Here is a 19,871-nt window from a genome sequence, read left to right on the forward strand (position 1 = left end):
GAGGCCATCTGGGTTGTACGGATTTGGAACTGGTCCTCCTGGGAGCAGATGCGGCGTAGACGAAGGAATTGGGAATATGGGATGGCGTTTTTACAGGGGGCAGGGTGGGAGGAGGTGTAGTCTAGGTAGCTGTGGGAGTCGGTCAGTTTATAGTAAATGTCCGTGTTGATTCGGTCGCCCGAGATAGAAATGGAAAGGTCGAGGAAGGGGAGGGAGGAGTCTGAGACGGTCCAGGTGAATTGGAGGTTGGGGTGGAAGGTGTTGGTAAAGTGGATGAACTGTTCAACCTCCTCGTGGGAGCACGAGGCAGCGCCGAAACAGTCATCGATGCAGCGGAGGAAAAGGTGGGGGGGTGGTGCCAGTGTAGCTGCGGAAGATGGACTGTTCCACATATCCTATGAAGAGGCAGGCATAGCTGGGGTCCATGCGGGTGCCCATGGCTACTCCGCTGCCCAAGGTCCACTTTTGCCCCTCTCTTTTTGCCCTTTACATATCTAAAGAAACTCTTGCAGTCTTTTATATTACTAGCTAGTTTACCCTCATATTTAAAAACAGTCATCGATGCAGCGGAGGAAAAGGTGGGGGGGTGGTGCCAGTGTAGCTGCGGAAGATGGACTGTTCCACATATCCTATGAAGAGGCAGGCATAGCTGGGGTCCATGCGGGTGCCCATGGCTACTCCGCTGCCCAAGGTTCACTTTTGCCCCTCTCTTTTTGCCCTTTACATATCTAAAGAAACTCTTGCAGTCTTTTATATTACTAGCTAGTTTACCCTCCTATTTAATCTTTTCCCTCCTTGTATCTTTTTTCTTTATCCTCTGTTGGTCTTTGCCAGCTTCCCAATCCTCGGCCTTCCCACTCCACTGCCCTCTGCCGCATTATATGCTTTCATGCTGTTCCTGACTTTCCTCTTCAGCCGCGGTTCCCTTGTCCTCCCTTTAGTATGTTGCTTTTTCCTACAGATGAATGTTTGCTGTGTTTCTGTCTGAGAAACTCCTGCCATTGCTGTTCCACAGTCTTTCCTGCTAGGCTTCTCTCCCAGTTAGTTCTGGCCAGCTCCTCCCTCATGTCTCTTTAGTTGCCTTTATTCAAATGTAATAGTTACATCTGGTTCCAGCTTCTCCCTCTCAAATTGCAGAATAAATTCTGTCATATTATGGTCACTATCTCCTAAGGGTCCTTTCGCCTTAAGCTCCCTAATCAAGTCTATCTTGTTGCACATCGTTAAATCCAAATTTGTCAGTTTCCTAGTGGGCTCACCACAAGCGGCTCTAAAAAGCCGTCTCATAGACTTTCCACAAATTCCTTTTCTTGTGATCCACAGCAACCTAATTTTTCCAGTCAACCTGTATATTGAAATCCCCCACGATAACTTTAACCTGCCTTTCGTGCTCACTTTTTCTATCTCCTGGTGTATCTTGTGCCCCACATCCTGACTACTGTTTGAAGACCTGTACCTAACTTCCATTATGTTTTTTTAATCTGTTTGGTTCCTCAACTCCACTCAACTTTACATCTTCTGACCTTGAATCATTTCTTGCTATTTATTTAATTTTATTCTGACTAATAAGGCACCATCTCCCCACTTTCCTGTCTTTTTAATAGGATGTATATTCTTGGATATTTAGCTTCCAGTTCTGCTCCCCTTGCAGCCACGTCACTGTGATGCCCACCACATCATACCTGCCAATTTCAATTTGTGCCGCAAGCTCACTTATCTTATTTCGTATGCTGCATGCATCCAGATCCAATACCTTCAGTCCTGTATTTACTACCACTCTTCTCATTGTCATTTCTTTATCCAGTGTGCTTGAAGTTTGATTCCTAACCCTTTCCAAACACTTTGTCCTATTTTGTGTTCTGGAGACTTTAGTAATCTCTCCTGAATTCTCCTTTCTTTTCACTTTTTTTTCCCCAGACTTTTCCATACAAATGTTAACCTACAGCTTTGTTTCCCATTGGCCATTATACGTCTTAACCCCCTGCAACTTACTCATTTAAAGTCCTATTGACCACCTTATTTGCCCTTTTAGCTAGAACTTTTGTCCCAGCTTGGTTCAGGTGGAGACCATCCCAACTTTACAGATCCCACTTGTTCTAATACTGGTGCCAGTGCCCCATGAAAAGGAACCCCTCTTTCCCACTCCATTCTTTTAGCTATGTATTTACTTTGATCTCTTTCACCCTAAGAACTATATATCACTCCTCCTTGAAACTATTCAATGTTTTTGTCTGAACTGGTTTCTGTGGCAGAGAATTGAAAAAGTATCATCTGTCTCTGGGTGAAGAAATTTCCCATTTGTAGTTCTAAATGGCCAAACCCATACCCTTTAGATTGGGGTCCCCAGTTCTGGACTCCTCAGTCATCACTAACATCCTTCCTTTGTTTATCCTGTGCACTCCTGTTAGAACTTTGTCTATGAGCTCTCCTCTCAGTCTTCTAAAATGGCATGATTCTAACTGATCAAAGGTCTCAAAACATCCATTCCTAGATAAGGAGACCAAAACTGCATACAATACTTCAGTTATGGTCTCACCAAGGCTATCCTTGCTCTTTCTAGAATCTTCTTTGAAAACCAACATAACATTTGCCTCCTTCACCACCTGCATGCTTACTTTCAACGACAGGTATGCAGGGAAATTCAGCTCTCATTGCACCTTCCCCCTTTCCAATTTATTTTCATTCAGATGATCTACCTTCCTGTCTTTGCTGTCAAATCTCATGTTTATCCACATTATACTTCATTTGCTCGCTCAGCTTACCAAGCCACACTCAACCATCTTTTCACAGTTCATGCTCCCACCCAGCTTTGTACTGTTTGCACGAGCTGAAGATATTACCTCTACTTCCCTCATCTAAATCGTCCATGCATATTGTGAATTGCTGAGGTCCAAGCTTTGATCCCTGTGATACCCCATTGGTCACTGGCTGCCGCTCAGAAAATATCCATTTTTTTCTACTTTTTTTTTTCTGTCTGCTACCCGGTTCTCTTTCCATGTTAGTACACTACCCCTATGCCATGCGAGTATATTGTCTTGATTGGAGTGTACTGGCTATAAGGAGAGGCTGAACAAACTTAGTTTGTTTTCACTAGAGCTTCAGAGACTAAGAAGTGATCTGATAAACTATATAAAATTATGAGAGGCAAGTATAGGGTGCATAGTTGGAGTCTGTTTTCTAAGGTGGAAATGTCAAACATTAGGAGGGGTAGGTTTAAGGTGAAAGAGAAAGTTTTAAGGAGATATGAGGCAAGTTTATGTATACCAAGGATGGTAGGTACCTGGAGCAACTGCCAGGGGAGGTGATAGAAGCAGGCACAACACTAACATTTAAGAGGCATTTTAACAGGCAGGGAATAGAGGAATATAGCAGATGGTATTAGTTTAGAATGGCAACATGATTAGCACAGACATGGTGGGTCAAAGGGCCTGTTCCTGTGCCGTATTGTTCTGTATTCTGTGCTCTTAATTTTGCATCCTAATCTCTTAATGGGACCTTCTAGAAAGTCTTCTGAAATTCCAAGTAAACCACATTCGCTGGGTCATCCTTATCAGCTCTATTGGTTACATCTTCAAAAGATTCCAATAGGATTGTCAAGCTTGATTTCCATTTCGTAAAGTGAAAATTTTCTTTCTTAAATCCTGACAATTTTTTCCAAGTACTCTGCAATTAAATCTTTTATAGTAGACTACAGCATTTTCTCTACAACTGTTAGGTGAATTGGCCATGCTAAATTGCCCGTAGTGTTAGGTAAGGGGTAAATGTAGGGGTATGGGTGGGTTGCGCTTCGGCGGTGCGGTGTGGACTTGTTGGGCCGAAGGGCCTGTTTCCACACTGTAAGTAATCTAATCTAATCTAATGTTAGCCTATCTGGTCTATAATTTCCTGTTTTCTCTCTACCTCCTGTTTTAAATAATGAGGATCATGTAGATTATTGGCCCTAAGGATTTATTGGCCTTTAATCCCATCAATTTCTAAACATTTCCCTACTGATTTCCTTCAGTTCCTCCCTCTCTCGACCCTGTGCTCACCAGCATTTTTGGGATGTTATTTGTGTCCTGTTTTTGTGAAGACAGACCAAAAAAGTCTGCCATCTTAACTCCCATTATAACTCCCCTTTTTATTGGTTATAAAGGACTTGCATTTGTCTTCATTAATCGTCTTCACTTGACAAACCTATAGAAGCTTTCACAATCCGTTCTGGGCAAGCTTATTCTCCCCTCTTAATCAATCTTTGTCCTCCTTTATTGAAATGTAAGTGTTGCCAATCCTTAGGTTTGTGGTTTTTTTTTTATTTTTGACCAATTTATAGGCCTCTTCGTTTGGATCTAATACAATCTTTAATTTTCCTTGTTAGCCATGGTCAGGCCATCTTCACAATTTTATTTTTGTGCCAGACAGGAATGAACAATTGTTGCAGTTTCTTCATGCACTTAAGATTCTCCCATTGCCTATCCACTATCATCCCTTAAGTATTTCTGGTTTATTCATAGATAGCTCATGCCTCATACCTTTTGTAGTTTCTTTTATTTAGATTCAGGGCCTTCGTCTCAGGTTGAACTATGTCACGCTTTGTCTGAAGAATTTTATCATTATGGTCACTCCTCGCACTCCTAGTCCTGTAACCCCTTATGATTAGGTTGCCAATTATTTCTTTCTCATTATACAACACCCATTTGAGGACAATTTGTTCTCTAGTTGGTCCCTCAACACATTGATCCAAAAAACCGTCTTGTACATACTCCAGAAATGCCTTCTATATGGCACTGTTACTGATTTGATTTGCTGCCTGACCTCATTCTGAACATCATTTCCCACATTCAATCTATCATTAGCAATCCTTCTCAGAACTTCTTAGCATTCCTTGTTTTCACTGCTAGTTTTCACTATTGCTATCAAAACCCTAAACCATGCAGTTGTCTTAGAATATTTGAAAAGCCTTCATCCACAAATTAAAAAAATATAATATTGTGGCCCATCCTGACTCCTTGTTTTTGTTAACTTCACTGAAATGCTGAAATCTTCCTTGACTGTTTCACCATACTTCTTCTCAACTTGAATCTCCTCTAGCCATTAAGTATAGACACTTTTTGTTTATGTAGCATTCATCTAATTATTGTTTGCTACCTTCAAATCATCATTGTCAATACTTGTTTCAACTAGTATGTTCCCACGTATGTGTATTCTCCTTCAAGCTAACCATTAGCTTTGTCAATTTCCTTCCTGATCATAAAAGTTGACTTCAAGCTGGTAATCTTGTTTTCTCATTTCTTGTTTAACATTCTATTACATTTGCTGATCTGTACACGGAATTATTCATAAAACAATTGTGCTTTTAGTTTTGTGGTAAAACAATTAATTCCTTTTTTGTTTTATGTGAATCAGGTATTTCTCAGGCCTTGTGCACAAGTCTCATCCTGTCAACAAGTTGTCGTGGAACCGCTTTCACCTAGTGACTGGGAAATACTGGTAATTTTTTTTTACTGCTATTAACTAAGTATAATCAAATGTGCATTTTTAAAGACATAAGTGTCAAATAATGCATCTTTTATTTAAAACGTGTGAAATAAATCTGAGATACACAATCATTTTCTCCAGCTGAGATTATTAAAATTCCAGATATTTCAATATTGGGGTCTGGTATGAGTGTACTCGTTCTGATGTGAATAGTCATCACTGGAAGGGCACGAGTAAACTGCAATGCTAATATTTCTCTTCATTCAAACGAATGCTGAAAATTCACATGCCCAGATGTATTCTTTACTGAGGCTGGAGTGAAAACATGGAGTTAACGTTTTGTTTTTGTTTCTTTAGCTTCACTAATGACCTTCAGTTAAACTTCATATTGGCATTTGTACTGTTGACAAAATGGAATGTTTGCTCTTTTATTTTGAAATTATATGCTGGCTGCTTGTAGTTGAGGACATACAGATGATATTCCTGGATTAATCTTGTGTAATATTTGTAGGAGCTTCATAGTACATCACTTGAAAGATATATTATGGATCAGATCAGAATAGTTTATCCAGGAGGAATATTTCCAATATGGATCGAGAAACGTACTGTGATATATCTTGAAGTTGGTAAGTTAACTAAATGTGAATCAACGAATAATGATTTTGCTTCAGTATTTACGTTAATACACATTATTACTAGTTATTATTTTGACAGCAGTCCTAATATCACAATTTCAAAACCCAAGAGATCAGTCACTGCCATGAATTAAGGATGGCATATTGCCAGTTCTGAGGAAGGGTCACTAGACCAGAAATGTTAACACTGATTTCTTCCCACAGATGCTTTCAGACCTGCTAAGGTTTTTCCAGCAATTTCTGTTTTTGTTTCTGATTTACAATATGGGCAGTTCTTTTGGTTTTTATGACATATTGCCTCTGAGTACCTAGCCCAAAATCTCACTGAATGTGAATCGCTGAGAAAAGTGAACGATCAGAGTCCATGACCAATATTGGTACTGGCAAAATTGGTTAGTAGATGGATGAGATCCTGTGGGCAGATTTTGTGGTGATGGTGGTGGTGATAGCGGTGGCATTGTGGTAATGTCTCTGAACTAGTAAACAAGAGCTCCAATCTAATGTCCTTTCTGAGGACATCACTTTGAATCCCAGCATGGCAGATGATGAAATTTTAATGAAAAGAAAAATTTGGAAGAAAAAGCTGGGCTCATGGCGACTGCGTAATTATTGTCATTTGATGTAAATTTGCCATCCTTACCTCACCTAGTCACCTACACGTGACTCCAGGCCCACAAAAATGTGCTTGACTCTTAACTGCCCCTTGGCAACTAGGGATAAGCAGTAAGTGCTAGTCTAACCCCTGCCACTTACCTCCCATGAACAAATGAAAATGATAGAATATGAAACCAGAAGTTTTCTGTAGCAACATACATTAAAAAAGGGCTCTTGGGCTTTAGTGGTAATGTTCCTACCTTTTGGTCAGAAAGTCTGGAGTCAAGTCTCACCTGCCCCAGATGTATATCGTAACAGTTCTGAACAAGTTGATTAAAAATATCTATAAATAGCAAAATGTGGTAAACAAGAGTAGTGAGGTTGAGAACCAAAATCAGAGATTGCTGAAAAAGCTCAGCAGGTCTGGCAGCATCTGTGGAGAGAAATGAGTTAACTTTTCAGGTCCAGTGAATCTTCCTCAGAACAGAGGAAGTGGTGACGTTGATTGGGGACCAAGGAGGTCATTTATGCATGAAGGCAGAGGGCATGGCTAAAATATTAAATATGAAACTGTTACTAAGGAATAATGCCTTTCTGTGATAGATTAGTTGGGAAGAATTGAAACTAACTTAGCAAGGAGGGAGTTGTAAACCAGAAGGTAACATTGTACATCTTATTTTTTCTCTCTCTAAACTAATAGCAGTGGCAGATAGCACTAGAATAAGTAATAGTAAGGTACAACATAGAAGAGAGTAAGTGATTATGCAGTTATGCCTAAACTAGGTTTGCTGTGCATAAAGTAGTGCAACTGGATATTAAATATTCCTGGATACAAAATGTTCAGGTAAGATAGTGAAGGAAAGATGAAAGCATTGGCTTTGGAGAATATTATAGTGCTGGAGAGAGAAGTTAACCTAGAGGGATATTCCAATGGAGGCTCAGCAATAGAGAGACCTTTGAAGGTGCATAGATCTTTGAAGGTGGCAGTACAAGTTGAGAAAGTAGTTAATAACAGGGATTCTGGGTTTTATCTATAAAGTACAAAAGCAAAAGGGGTTTGGTGAACCTTTATAAAACAATAATTCTGCCTTGACTAGAGTGTGCTTTTCATACTGCATTTGGTTAGTAGTTGACATGCACTGCATGTAAATGAAGTTGAGGCATATTTATTAGTGGCTTTGTAGAGCATTGTTTAAATTCTTCTGGAAAGCAGTTACATGACTATAGGAAAAAGGTGGCTGAGTGACATTGCCTGGATTATAGCCAAATGATCTCCTGTGCTGTAGGCATTATGTAATTCCACAAAATCACATTTGCTTTTTTTTTTCCAACCTAATCCAGTATGGGGTAGGGGAAAGGAACTCAGAAGATGGTTAGATATTTGTTGAAAAGGAGGGCTTAAGCTTTTTAATCTTTTTCTATGCAGTATGTTTTCACTTAAGGTTGAGACTGTGTCCCTGAGAATTGCAGGTTTAGATGAAACAACTCTTAAGAGAAGCATAGGAAGTTATTTTTTTTTAAAGCTAGTGTTAGATTCCTGCAGACATTTTTATGCTTAAAAGTATATAAGTTCAAATACTGTGCAAAGTGCTGTGTATTCCTAGCTAAGTAACTTACAAACTAAAATAAATTACCAAATGTAAAATAAGCACTATACAATTAGGTACTTTAGGATCGTTCTCAATAGATAATAGTGGACCTTCCAAAATACCTACAATCAGAAATAAACTAATTTTAAATAAAATAAGTTTAAAATATAGAAAATTGCAATATGTATGTAATTACTATAAATACATGTTAACACTTCAAGAGAGGTAAAGTGTATATGACCAGACTCCATCGAGTAGCAGATGTTGGTCAGTGCCTAAATTAATTGATTTCTGCCACGAGGTGGAGCCCAGTACTTATGTTCAAGTATAGAATGACAGCTCAGAGAAAACGTACACTGAGATTTTACCAGTTAGAACAGAGGTGGAAATGGGAGCCAAGAGAACTGTGAAGGAGGAGGACTAAGGGCAGAGATAGGACCCAGAAGAAAGCCAGGGGACATGGGGACAAAGTATTGAGAGCAACCAGGTGACCAAGTCTGTAGCAAACATCAGTAAACATTTTGTTTTTAAGTGCTGGAAGATTATCACCAATTTTATTAACAATGTTAAAACAAAATAACATTAACTGAGTCGACTGTAAACAGGGATTTACTGTATTAATGAATTTGCAATAACTGCATTTGCATTCAAGATAAAAATAATATAGGAATATAGAATGTGAGAAGTATTGTTTATCTACAAGGAATGTTAATAAATCTGTAGGTTCAGTAATCAAGTAAAGATTACTGGTGGGCGGCACGGTGGCACAGGGGTTAGCACTGCTGCCTCACAGCGCCAGAGACCCGGGTTCAGTTCCCGCCTCAGGCGACTGACTGTGTGGAGTTTGCACGTTCTCCTCGTGTCTGCGAGGGTTTCCTCTGGGTGCTCCGGTTTCCTCCCACAATCCAAAGATGTGCAGGTCAGGTGAATTGGCCATAGTAAATTGTCCGTAGTGTTAGGTAAGGGGTAAATGTAGGGGAATGAGTGGGTTGCGCTTCGGCGGGGCGGTGTGGACTTGTTGGGCCGAAGGGCCTGTTTCTACACTATAAGTAGTCTAATCTAATCGAATCTAATTACATTGATCTGGAAAATCAGAACTTATCAGATGTATGGAAAATTCAATTATTTACAAAATTGTTCAGTATTCCAGTTCTCCATTCAATGTAATATTTGGCCTCTGAATTTTATTAAATGTTCTTAGAAATGTGCACACAATGGGCGAGACAAATCTTTCAATTACCTTGTACTGTTTGGTTTGGAAAAGATAACGAGCTGCTTAGAATTTTGCATGTTTAAAACAGATGTAGTTTGATCACTAGGTACAATTTTTGTTTTTAAAAAAAAAAGCCTGACTGCAAATTGCTGGAAACTACATCATCTAAGTAGCCAACCCTATGCTTCAGATTTGGTGCTGTGATCTTTAGCTTCTCAATTTATATAAATGGCAACTATACCTTGATCTAAATCAAACTTGATGACAAATTTAGGTAGGAAAGTAAATTATAAAAAGCGGTCATTTGTCACGATGGCAACCTGTAACTGGTGGAGTGTAATTATCTACAATATATATTAGTTACTTGGATGAGGAAAGTGAATGTGCTATAGTCAAGTTTGCAAATGACAAAAAGTAGGAAGGTAAGTGGTGAGGATGACTTAGTCTACAGAGCAATGTAGATTGGTTAAATGAAGGGGCAGAAACTTGCAGGGTTGAATAGAATGTGGGTAAATGAGAGGTTGCGCATATGGAAAAGAAGAGTAGAGAAACTGAATATTATTTAAGTTAAGAAAGATTGCAGAAATATGCAGCACAGAGAGACTTGAGTCCTTGTTCATGAATCACAAAAAAGCTAGCATCCAAGTTCAGTAGGAAATAGGGCAGACAAATAGAATCAAAAACGGAAATTGCTGGAATAGCTCAGCAGGTCTGGCAGCATCTGTGAAGAGAAATCATCGGTAACATTTCAGGTCTGGTGACCTTTCCTCCGAACCCATATTTGAAAAGTTATCTCTGATTTCTCTCCACAGATGCTGCCAGACCTGCTGAATTTTTCCAGCAATTTCTGTTTTTGTTCATGATTTGTAGCACCCACAGTTATTTCAGTTTTTATCTAGCAGACAATGGCTGTTCAGAGAAAATTCACTAGGTTGATCCTGTGTGTAAAGGGATTTTTTTTATTTGAGGAAAGGTTGAGTTTTTATGGATCTGTTTCACTTCAGTTTAGAAAAGTGTGTTGTGACCTGTTGAAACACATGAAATTCTCGGGGAGCTTGACCCAAGATAGATACTGAGAGGTTATTTCCCCTTGTAGGATCAGACGGCATAACCACAGAGTGATGTGTCACTCTTTTAAGACACTGAGAAGGAATGCCATCTTTGTGAGTAGTGAATGTGTGGAATTATTCACGGCAGTAGGCTGTGGAAGCTGAGTCATTAAATAAATTCAAGATTTTTAATCAGCAAGGAATTGAGGGTTATGGGGAAAAGGCAGTAAATTGACTTGAGAATTATCAAATCTGTTATGATTTCATCAAATGGCAGAGAAGACTCAATGGGCAAACAACCTCCTTTTGCTCCTATGTCTTAGTGTTGTGGTAAGATTACCATTTATTATGACGGTACTTGAATACAAAAGTAGGAAGGTTATGTTTCAGTTATACTTCAGTGAGATTGCATCTGGAGTACTCTACACACTTTAAGAAAGGATGTAAATACTTTGGAGGCAATTTAGAGAAGGTTTTCTAGGTTATCACTAAGAAAGAGAGGAAGTTTATACTGGTTAAGCTATTATGCACTTTAGATTTAATGAAGATGTGACAATAGGAACATATTAGATCTTGAGGGGGTCTTGATGGGGTTGATGTGGAGAGAATGTTTTCTTTTGTGGGAGATTCTTGAACGGTTTATAAATCTGGTTGTCTACTTATCATAGATTAAGTGATTCTTTTTCAGAAGGTCAAGTCTTTGGAACTCTCTTCCTGAAGTATTGGTTGAAACAGAGTCCTTGAATGTTTTTACGGCAGAAGTAGCTATATTCTTGTTAATAAAGAGGGTAAAAAGTTATCAAGTTCAGCATGGAGTTTGGATTTCAAGTTAGTGTTGGTTCAGCCATTATTTTGTTGTGGGGTGGAGAAGGGGCTGAATAACCTACTCTTGTACTTAATTCATATGCTGAATATTTTCATGTGTTTCTGTGTCTGTGCTTTTATTCATGCCTTGATTTCTGGGAATGAGGTGAGTCATGGGCTTCAATTTGGAGACAGTTATTTTCCAGGAGCTAGGGGCTTAGGATTGGGCAGAAAAAATGGATGCCTTAGAACAGGGCACAATTGCGCAGGAATAAAACATGGTCAAGAGGTGGTAGATCAACTTCAAGAATTTTACAAAGAGCTGTACAACAGAACAATAGAATATGGATCATCATCTTTGTTTTCCCACTGAACTTCTGATTTCAGTTATGCCATTATGGAATGTTGCTAGCTTCTATCGGGATTATGAACATATATATGAAGTTATGATTTAGGAGCTGGAGTAAACCAATCCATTCCCATTTATCCACGATAGCCTTCAACTTTCTTATTAGTCAAAAATTTCTCTATCTCTATTTTGAATGTTTTCATTGACTCTGCTGCTGCTTTTTTCTGTGGGAGAAAATTCCAAATATTCTTGGCCCTATGAAAGAAAATAAATCCTTATCTTCATCTTAAACAGAAGACCACTTATTTTCAAAATCTGTCTTGTAGTTCTAGCCCATACCAAAAGGGGAAGCGTTCTTTTGGATTCCTCAAGTTCACTTGGGATTTTATTTTTATTGAATATATTTATGCCTATTTCTTCTAAGCTCCAGGTAATTACGTGCTCAGTCCAGTCTTTCTCTGTAAGATGTACCTGACCACCCTCCCCCAAACAAAATCCTGGGTATCAGTTGAGTGAACTATCTGTGAATTACTTCTAACATGTTTGCACCCTTTCTTAAAAAATGAGTCCTAAACTGTACACTGTACTTAAGATGTGCCCTCATCAATGCTCTACGCAATTCTACTTTTATCTTCCATTTGCCTTGCAAACAATGATAACAGTCCATTTGCTTCCTAATGACTAACTGATAAGTTACCAGATAAGTAAATAAGAATAGAACTTTTTTTTATTCTTGATTAGTTATCGAGCACATAATGGGTATACAATGACCACGTAATTAAACTTGCATCAGATATAACAGAAAGCAACTACTGTCAATCAGTACCTGGATTATTCCTTTATCGTGGGGAGAAAAATGTTTTCTTGATGGAGGTGCTTAGGGGCAAAGGTTATTGCATTTTTTTGAGTACACAATGCCATGAAATTCGTTACTAGTGTTATCTCCTGCCCCAGTGTGGAGAATTAAGCACGCAATCTAGGCTAACATTCTAGTTCATTACAGAAGGAATGCTGCACTGTCAGAGCTGCCATCTTTTAGGTGAGATATTGAACTGAGGCCTTGTTAAGTAATTTAAAAGATACTATAGTCATCTTTTGATTAAGAACAGGAGAGATCCCCCTCATATGCTAGCCAATGTTTATTTCTATGCTAATACTGCGAATTTGTCAGTATTGCATTTTTGTTTGTGGGTACTTGCTGTGCATTAATTGCCTTTTTTAAAATCAGCAGTGACTACTTCAGTTTACCTAATTGACTGCAAAGTGTTTTCAGGTGGGCTCATGTAGAAGGCACAAAAGATTTGTCTTTCATTTTTATGAATGGTATGTCTTTTTTTTTGTTCTAGGTTCCCTGATGCCTGCTGGTGCATATGGAAGGTTAGAGCCCTTCACTGAACTTGTTGTGTCACCTAAATTACAGCAAATTGAAGGAGCTTCTCTAAACACTACTTTCGTTGGATACAGTTCTTTAAGTAAAGAACCTAACTTGGGCAGCAACAAAATTAATGAAGAAAATTTTGAGAAACCTCGGATTGTACATTCTTCCAAGAAGTTGTATGATCAACATGAAATGAATGAAAATCATACAAGGGAAACTCGAGACTCTTTCAGTGGAAGCATCATGTCAAATATATGGCGTTTGATTAAAAATAAATTCTCTGTAAATTCACATGTTGCGGAACAACTTCCTTCCAAAGTTGTTTGCAAACATACTTTTTTAAACACTGTTTCCACATCCTTTGAAATAGACTCAATATTCAGAGTGTGTAAAAGATTTCCTAGTAATTTAGAAATGCATGGCTCAACGCTATGGAACCGAAGGCAGCCTGATACAGTTCATATCTTTTCTTGGCAACACGACGTACTTCCGTTGAACAACAGTGATACGCAGATTATTTATGGGAAACTGACAAAACTGTTATCATATAGAGAACAAAAGGAAATATCCAAGCAAAATCTACTATCGGAAAAGAAAAAAATTGACGAAAATGACACAAAAGCCAGAGTTAACCGAGCAAAAGCTGAATCTTGCATTATTAAAATAATCTGTCATGGGTGTGAACATTTAAAGTGTACTAAGTCCAATGATTTTCATAGTGGAAAAGTTTGGGTTAGTATTGCACATTTGAGAATTGTGTTGCAATTTGTGTGTCAGTTTGTGCCTGAATTTACTAAACAACAGTGTTCAATTAGGCTTTCTATAAAGCACTCAATTTTAATAAAGTAGCTTGGAGTAATGTGCAATAACAATCTTTTTGTATATTATGGTTATAAAAATCTTATGAACTTTTTTTTGCAAGGTTAAAGAACTTTGTGTAACTAAATATATTTGGTATTAATTTTGGTTTCTTTATAACCAGTCTTTTGTTTGTGTTTTGATTTTATTTTGTTAACTTGTCTTCTATAAACCACAGCACAGGACAGGATAGTCTTGTCTGCAATCTATCATCAGTGCTCCTGAATATCTTGTGACAAAAGCTTGGCTCAATTGGAAACTGTTTATTTCTGAACCAAAGTTGGTGGATCTGAACCCCATCCTAATGCTTAAATTCATAATTTAGACCAGAACTCCAGTATAGGTGTAATCAGACAGCTGCACTTTTATCCATCCAATACTTTGTTTGCACTCATCATTTCAGTTGACAAGAAGGCTGCCAAATAATCTTATGATTTCTGCAGAACGGTGCAAAATAATAATGCCCTGGTTATTTCTATTCAGTACTTATCTGTTAAACCAAGCAATTTTGTCTCACCATTAATATTGTGCTACCTTTGCCAATATATTTTGTGTGATGTATTTGAGATATCTTTATCTAAAGTTATACAGAAACTCAAATATTTTTCACCTGTCCCACTCTTGTCCCATGATGGGACTTTTGGATGTGGTCCAATGAACCTGTCTGAATGATTGATTAATTTCAAATGGCATCTACTTTTGGCAATAGTGACAGCATTATTCTGCTAAATATATAACCTAGTTGTATAAATATACTCGTAGGAATGTTTTCCATATGTTTCCATCTTAACTATCATTAAAATTTTCTAATACTTAGTACATAAGATTTACCCTTCTGGAAGTTCCGGAAGACGTTTAGAACTTGACTATATCTTTAATCATCCTTTCCAGATGTGTTATAAAACCTCTGGAGCAGTGAGACCTGAATCTGGGCCTCCTAGTTCAGAGGTATGAATGCTATTACTGAGCCACAAGAGCACCTAAATTGAATGTTACATACCGGGAAAATAACTATCTAATCAACCAAATTAAAATGATCACTTGCAATTATATATAAAGGAAATGTTACTAACCGTAAGGATATGTTGCAGGAGGTTGCTGTTTGTTTCACTATCAGTATTTCTTGTCAGATTCCAGATAGTTTAAGAAAGAACTTGAATGTGGAAGCATCTGCTGTAGTCAGGATAAATTCGTTAAAATTGAATCCTTCCCTTCCATCCAGAATTCAATTGCAACCCTTGCAAATGCTGGTGAGTATTGTCAAATAGCAAAAAAAGTAAATGTTTCACTTCACAATAAAGGGGGAGAAAAGTGAAATCTATCGCTAAATTAATTCTTAAAGTGAGAGCAAGAAGAGAACCTATTCCCTGACCTTGTTTCTAAGTTCATTGCATACATTACTCAGTGTTGGAAATTTACGAAGCAATTTTCATAAAATCATGTGCATTTCATGCCCATTAGTATGGTGCAGAGCCAAAATTGTAACCAAATTCTCAGTGGAAGGTGGGTTCACATCCACAAGACCAAACTAAGCCTTTTTTTTTTCCATTTTTATGTCTGTAAACTCCAAATTGCAAATTTATGGGGTTTATTTGGGTGTTCCAAAGAAGGCTGCATTTATTGTGCACGGTTTCATTTATTCTGTAAGTAGCTCAAAAGTGTTATAGCTATTTTCCAATTAACCTGTACTGAGATGTTATTACACTCCTCTTGAACTAAGGACTCTTAGCTCAGACCTGGAGATACCACTGTGCCAGTTACTTTTCCGCCAGTTATGCGAACATTGCAGATGAGTGCAAGGGAAATTAATTTGCTTGGGGAAAATAATCTTGTGTTGTGTTAAAAATTATTTTTACTAAGGTGAATGGACATTGGAATGTATTCCAGATAAATACTTGATGGAAAGACTTAAGTAGAGTTTTAGCTTTAATTGCAGCGTTTCTGAAGTGAGTAAAGTTAACATATTTTAACTTGTACAAATTTGTAGAACCTATTTTTTATTATTTATATTTTTAAGTATTCAAATATACTTTTAAGAAACCAATGAATTAAAAGATAAATTTCCTCTTGTTCAGCCACAGGAAATTAAAATAGATGACGTTAAATCCTCCTTTCTCTCCTGGCTCAATGTTGTGAGCTCTGAGGATTTCCCATTTTTTGCAGCATTATCGAATTTTGTACAAATACCAATTGCCGAACGTAAGTGGTGAATATTAGCGTTGCATTAATTTGGTGTTCTGGTGTGTTTGCAAACAACTTTTTCAATTTTTGCACTAATCTTCGGCTCTTAGTAGTAATTTGTTTGCAGGAAAATATGCTTTAATAATGATAAACAATTTTTCTGGGAGTAGTCACATGATTGATTTGAATGTGAAATGCTATTAGAATTGAATATCTTGCACTTATTGCACCGACTGAACATAATTTTCCAGGATTTGTGCAATTATTGTGGATTAGATGTAATTGCAATGGAGGCAGTTCACAGAAAGCTCTCTCAATTAATCCCAAAATGAAGGGGTTATGTGTGAAATCAGATTGACCACTTTGGACCTGTACTTGCTAGAACTTAGAAGAATGAGAGGAGATCTATCTTCAGATCATAAAGGGATTGACGAAGTAAATGTAGAGTGGATGTTCCCCTTCTGGGGCAATCTAGAACAAGAAGTCATAGTTTCAGGCTAAGGGGTGGCAGGTTTAAAATAAAGGCAAGAGGAATTACTTCTCTCAAAGGCTCCTGAAAATATGGAATTCACTAATTCAGTGTGTGATGGATGCCAGTATACTGAATACATTTAAGGAGGTAATAGACCGTTTTAATTAGTCATGGATTGACAGTTTGTGGAAAGTTGAGGCCCCAGTGAGATCAGCCATGATCATATTAAATGGTAGGGCTGCTTGAGGGCCTGAATTGCCCACACTTCCCCTGGTTCTTGTGATTCTGTATTACTGTGTTCTTGCACTTAGCACAGACTAATGAAATGATTAATTTCTATTTCTGAAAATTATTCAATCTTTCATTATTTTACATTTTCCTGATCATTGGTTTTGAACTGGGAGTGGGGGGTGCCAAGCTGACATGCCTCATTGAAGATTAGATCCAGGATATTGTGCAACACAGTAATCTAAACTTGATTATATAGATCCACAATATTTGAGGACACTAGTGATGTTAGTTTAATAACTCTCAAATCTGGTGATGGGTTTCAGTATACTTTCTAATACTTTCTGACACACACATCTAACTTGTAACATTATATCCATGACTCTTATTTGTGACTTGTGATCATTGTTAGATAATGAACTTGTAAGTATAAATAAGTGAATTTTTTTATCCATGTCTTTTGCAGACAATGTTTGTTTTATTTCTTGGAATAAAATTTCTTGATTATTGTATTTTTTTAGAAATATTTTATTTGAATGCTGAAACTAAAAGTAATATTTGTTGATACAAAAGGAAGTATTGTGTATTGCAGGTGAGATCGAGTTTATGCTGGTTGTAGAACAACTAGAAGCAAAGTCAAACACCGGAGGAAGTGTATGTTTCTTCTTGTATCCTGATTTGATTAAAGATATTTACATTGAGGTAACTATATTGTAACGTCAATTGATCATTATTAATTATAGTTTTATAGTTTTTGCACAGAAAATAAATCCACCTACCTGTTAAATAGCATTTTATGTTGAATCAGTTTAGGATAGATGCAGATCCAGGGTTGGTGACATTGACCCATGTGTAAATACAATTTTCTGCAATGTTTGCATTTAACTGTTTCTTCGTGGACTTGTGCCCAGGCATGAAAAGGCACTTTTATAAAGAAAAAAAGTATTAAAATTTCCCTATGGACTAATATAAAAGAGTCAGTTCCACTAATCTCCGTACACACAAGTGAGACAATTGCATCATGAAAGGTCATGATATATATATATAGCAACTCCATCTTTTCACCAACAAAATCATGCTTTTACATAAAGCCTGAAAATTGATTTCTCCTTTTCAAATTTTTCAACCATGAGATGCAATACTTGCACGAGTTATTAGTCTCAATGCTTTTCATCCCAGAAATGCATGTATTACTTGTCTGGCTGGTGGATGAAACAGAGTTAAAGCTGTTAAATAGTCATTTTTTATGTTTTGGAAGAATTTATATTGAAAGTTAGCTCCACGTTTTTTGTTTATCAATCCTTACTTTGATACCATGGACTTGTGAAGTGAAAGTGAAAATCACTCTAGTCCTGAGGATCATAGGCTGCTCTCTCATTAGAGAGTGGCAGCTATTGGTGAATTTAACCTGAAGGTCACCATCCTTCAGGTCAGTTGAAAAAAATGAGGCCTTTATGTTGACCTCAGCCAGTGCAGAATTTGAACCCTTATTGTTGGTGTTACCCTGCATTGCACATGAGCCATCCGGCCAACTGAGCTGAGGTGTCCTTGTGGACAGCACAAAGAACACTGGACATTAGTGCAGGGCACGTTTAGGTCCTGTATAACGCATTAGATCATGAGGTAGTATCATTGGAAAAAATAAACATTCACATTGCGTGGTCCAAATTGGATGTATGTGTCAAGAAGCAATTTGACGATAGTTTCACATTGAACGGAATAGGTGAATTGTTGAAAGAAAAATATTTTCTCGAAGTGTGGGAATATTCATACCACTGTGCTTGATGTTTTATATGGCATTATCAAATTGTGATTGTTGTTAGTGCATGAGTTAACATTAGATCGATGCAAGCTATCCAATTCGTTATAGTTTGAATATATACTCCCCTCCAAGAGATGTGTCATACCACATCTGAATAATTTGATTTAACAAAGTGTTGTTCCAGTTTGGTTAAACTGAACGAAATGCAATTTTTCCATTCCATCTCTTTGTTCTTTCCAGTTTAGTTGGAATTTTAAAAACAGGACACTTGTGATGCAGTGGTAGTGACCCTACATCTGTATCAAAAGACCCAAGTTCAAGACCACCTGCTTCAAAATTGTGCTAACACATCTGAGCAGATTGATTTTTTTTTAAAAAGTGCTGTGTGCTTACAGCTCTTTGCAGCATGTTTGTATCGTTTCTGCTTCTGGGCCAAAATGTCTGGCTTGAATCCCACTGGACCAGACGATGTGCCAAAACATAGCCAAATAGATTGGTGAAAATAATTTTATATATGCATTGTAGGATATAAAGAACAAAGAAAGAATTGGGTTCTTCCCTTGAAACTTTAAGAGAAGCAGGCACCATGGGGATTGGAGTTCATTCTATCCCCTTCCATTACTAGTTTGATTTGGTCCTCTTCCTTGCCCCTTGACATTTTTTTTGTTATTGTTACAATCACTGCTCATCGGGGCAATGCAATTGGATGAATGGTTAACTTGGTGGTGGGTGATTAAAATGAAAAGAGTTGAGTTTCTTCACTGGTGGGTACTTTGTTCCTGAACAGGGAAAGGTGAAAACTGATAGATGTATAGATTTACAATGAAACCTTTGCGATCTCTGAAAGTCCTTTGCTGCCTCATTTGTTGCTTTTATTAAAAGTGCTTTCACTACATTAAATGTGATATCAAAGGTGATTTGATTTTCACTATTCTCTGTAATGTTGGGAAGCATTATTCATTTGATATTTAATGTACATTTGATTAATATTTGCAAAATAATTTGTTTGGCTATCAATCTCTGCTTAATATTTCGCTTTCATTATCACATAAATGAAGACAAAAAAGTTTTATCACTTTATATGCATTACAATTTAAGTATGATATGATAATAAATTTTATCTTATTTTTTGAAATCAGTAACATCACTAACTGTTGTGCTATTTTCTGTAAAGGTGGTTATGCATCCCACAACTACAGACACCAGTGTGGTACAGACGGTGGATGATATTGACCAGATTCTGTCATTTTACAAAATGAGTTGTTTGGGGTAGGAAAATGGTTCTGACTTATAAAATAATAC

At 37.4% G+C, this 19,871-nt stretch overlaps 1 protein-coding gene across 2 annotated transcripts in view; it reads left to right on the forward strand.

Moving 5' to 3' along the window:
• The window catches only part of pex1 (peroxisomal biogenesis factor 1), a 108,873-nt gene that overhangs the window by 18,896 nt on the left and 70,106 nt on the right, over positions 1-19,871 (forward strand). Inside the window, exons 3-9 of one of the 2 annotated variants that reach the window (XM_043689702.1) lie at positions 5,386-5,469; positions 5,969-6,083; positions 13,037-13,800; positions 15,057-15,176; positions 16,002-16,125; positions 17,400-17,509; positions 19,744-19,838. In XM_043689702.1, the coding sequence (XP_043545637.1) occupies positions 5,386-5,469; positions 5,969-6,083; positions 13,037-13,800; positions 15,057-15,176; positions 16,002-16,125; positions 17,400-17,509; positions 19,744-19,838 (1,412 nt within the window). Of the gene's footprint in view, positions 1-5,385; positions 5,470-5,968; positions 6,084-13,036; positions 13,801-15,056; positions 15,177-16,001; positions 16,126-17,399; positions 17,510-19,743; positions 19,839-19,871 lie in introns of those variants that run through there. The other variant, XM_043689703.1, reaches the window with a different exon arrangement.

This window comes from Chiloscyllium plagiosum, chromosome 5 (assembly GCF_004010195.1).
Source record: "Chiloscyllium plagiosum isolate BGI_BamShark_2017 chromosome 5, ASM401019v2, whole genome shotgun sequence".
NCBI classification, from domain to species: Eukaryota; Metazoa; Chordata; class Chondrichthyes; order Orectolobiformes; family Hemiscylliidae; genus Chiloscyllium; species Chiloscyllium plagiosum.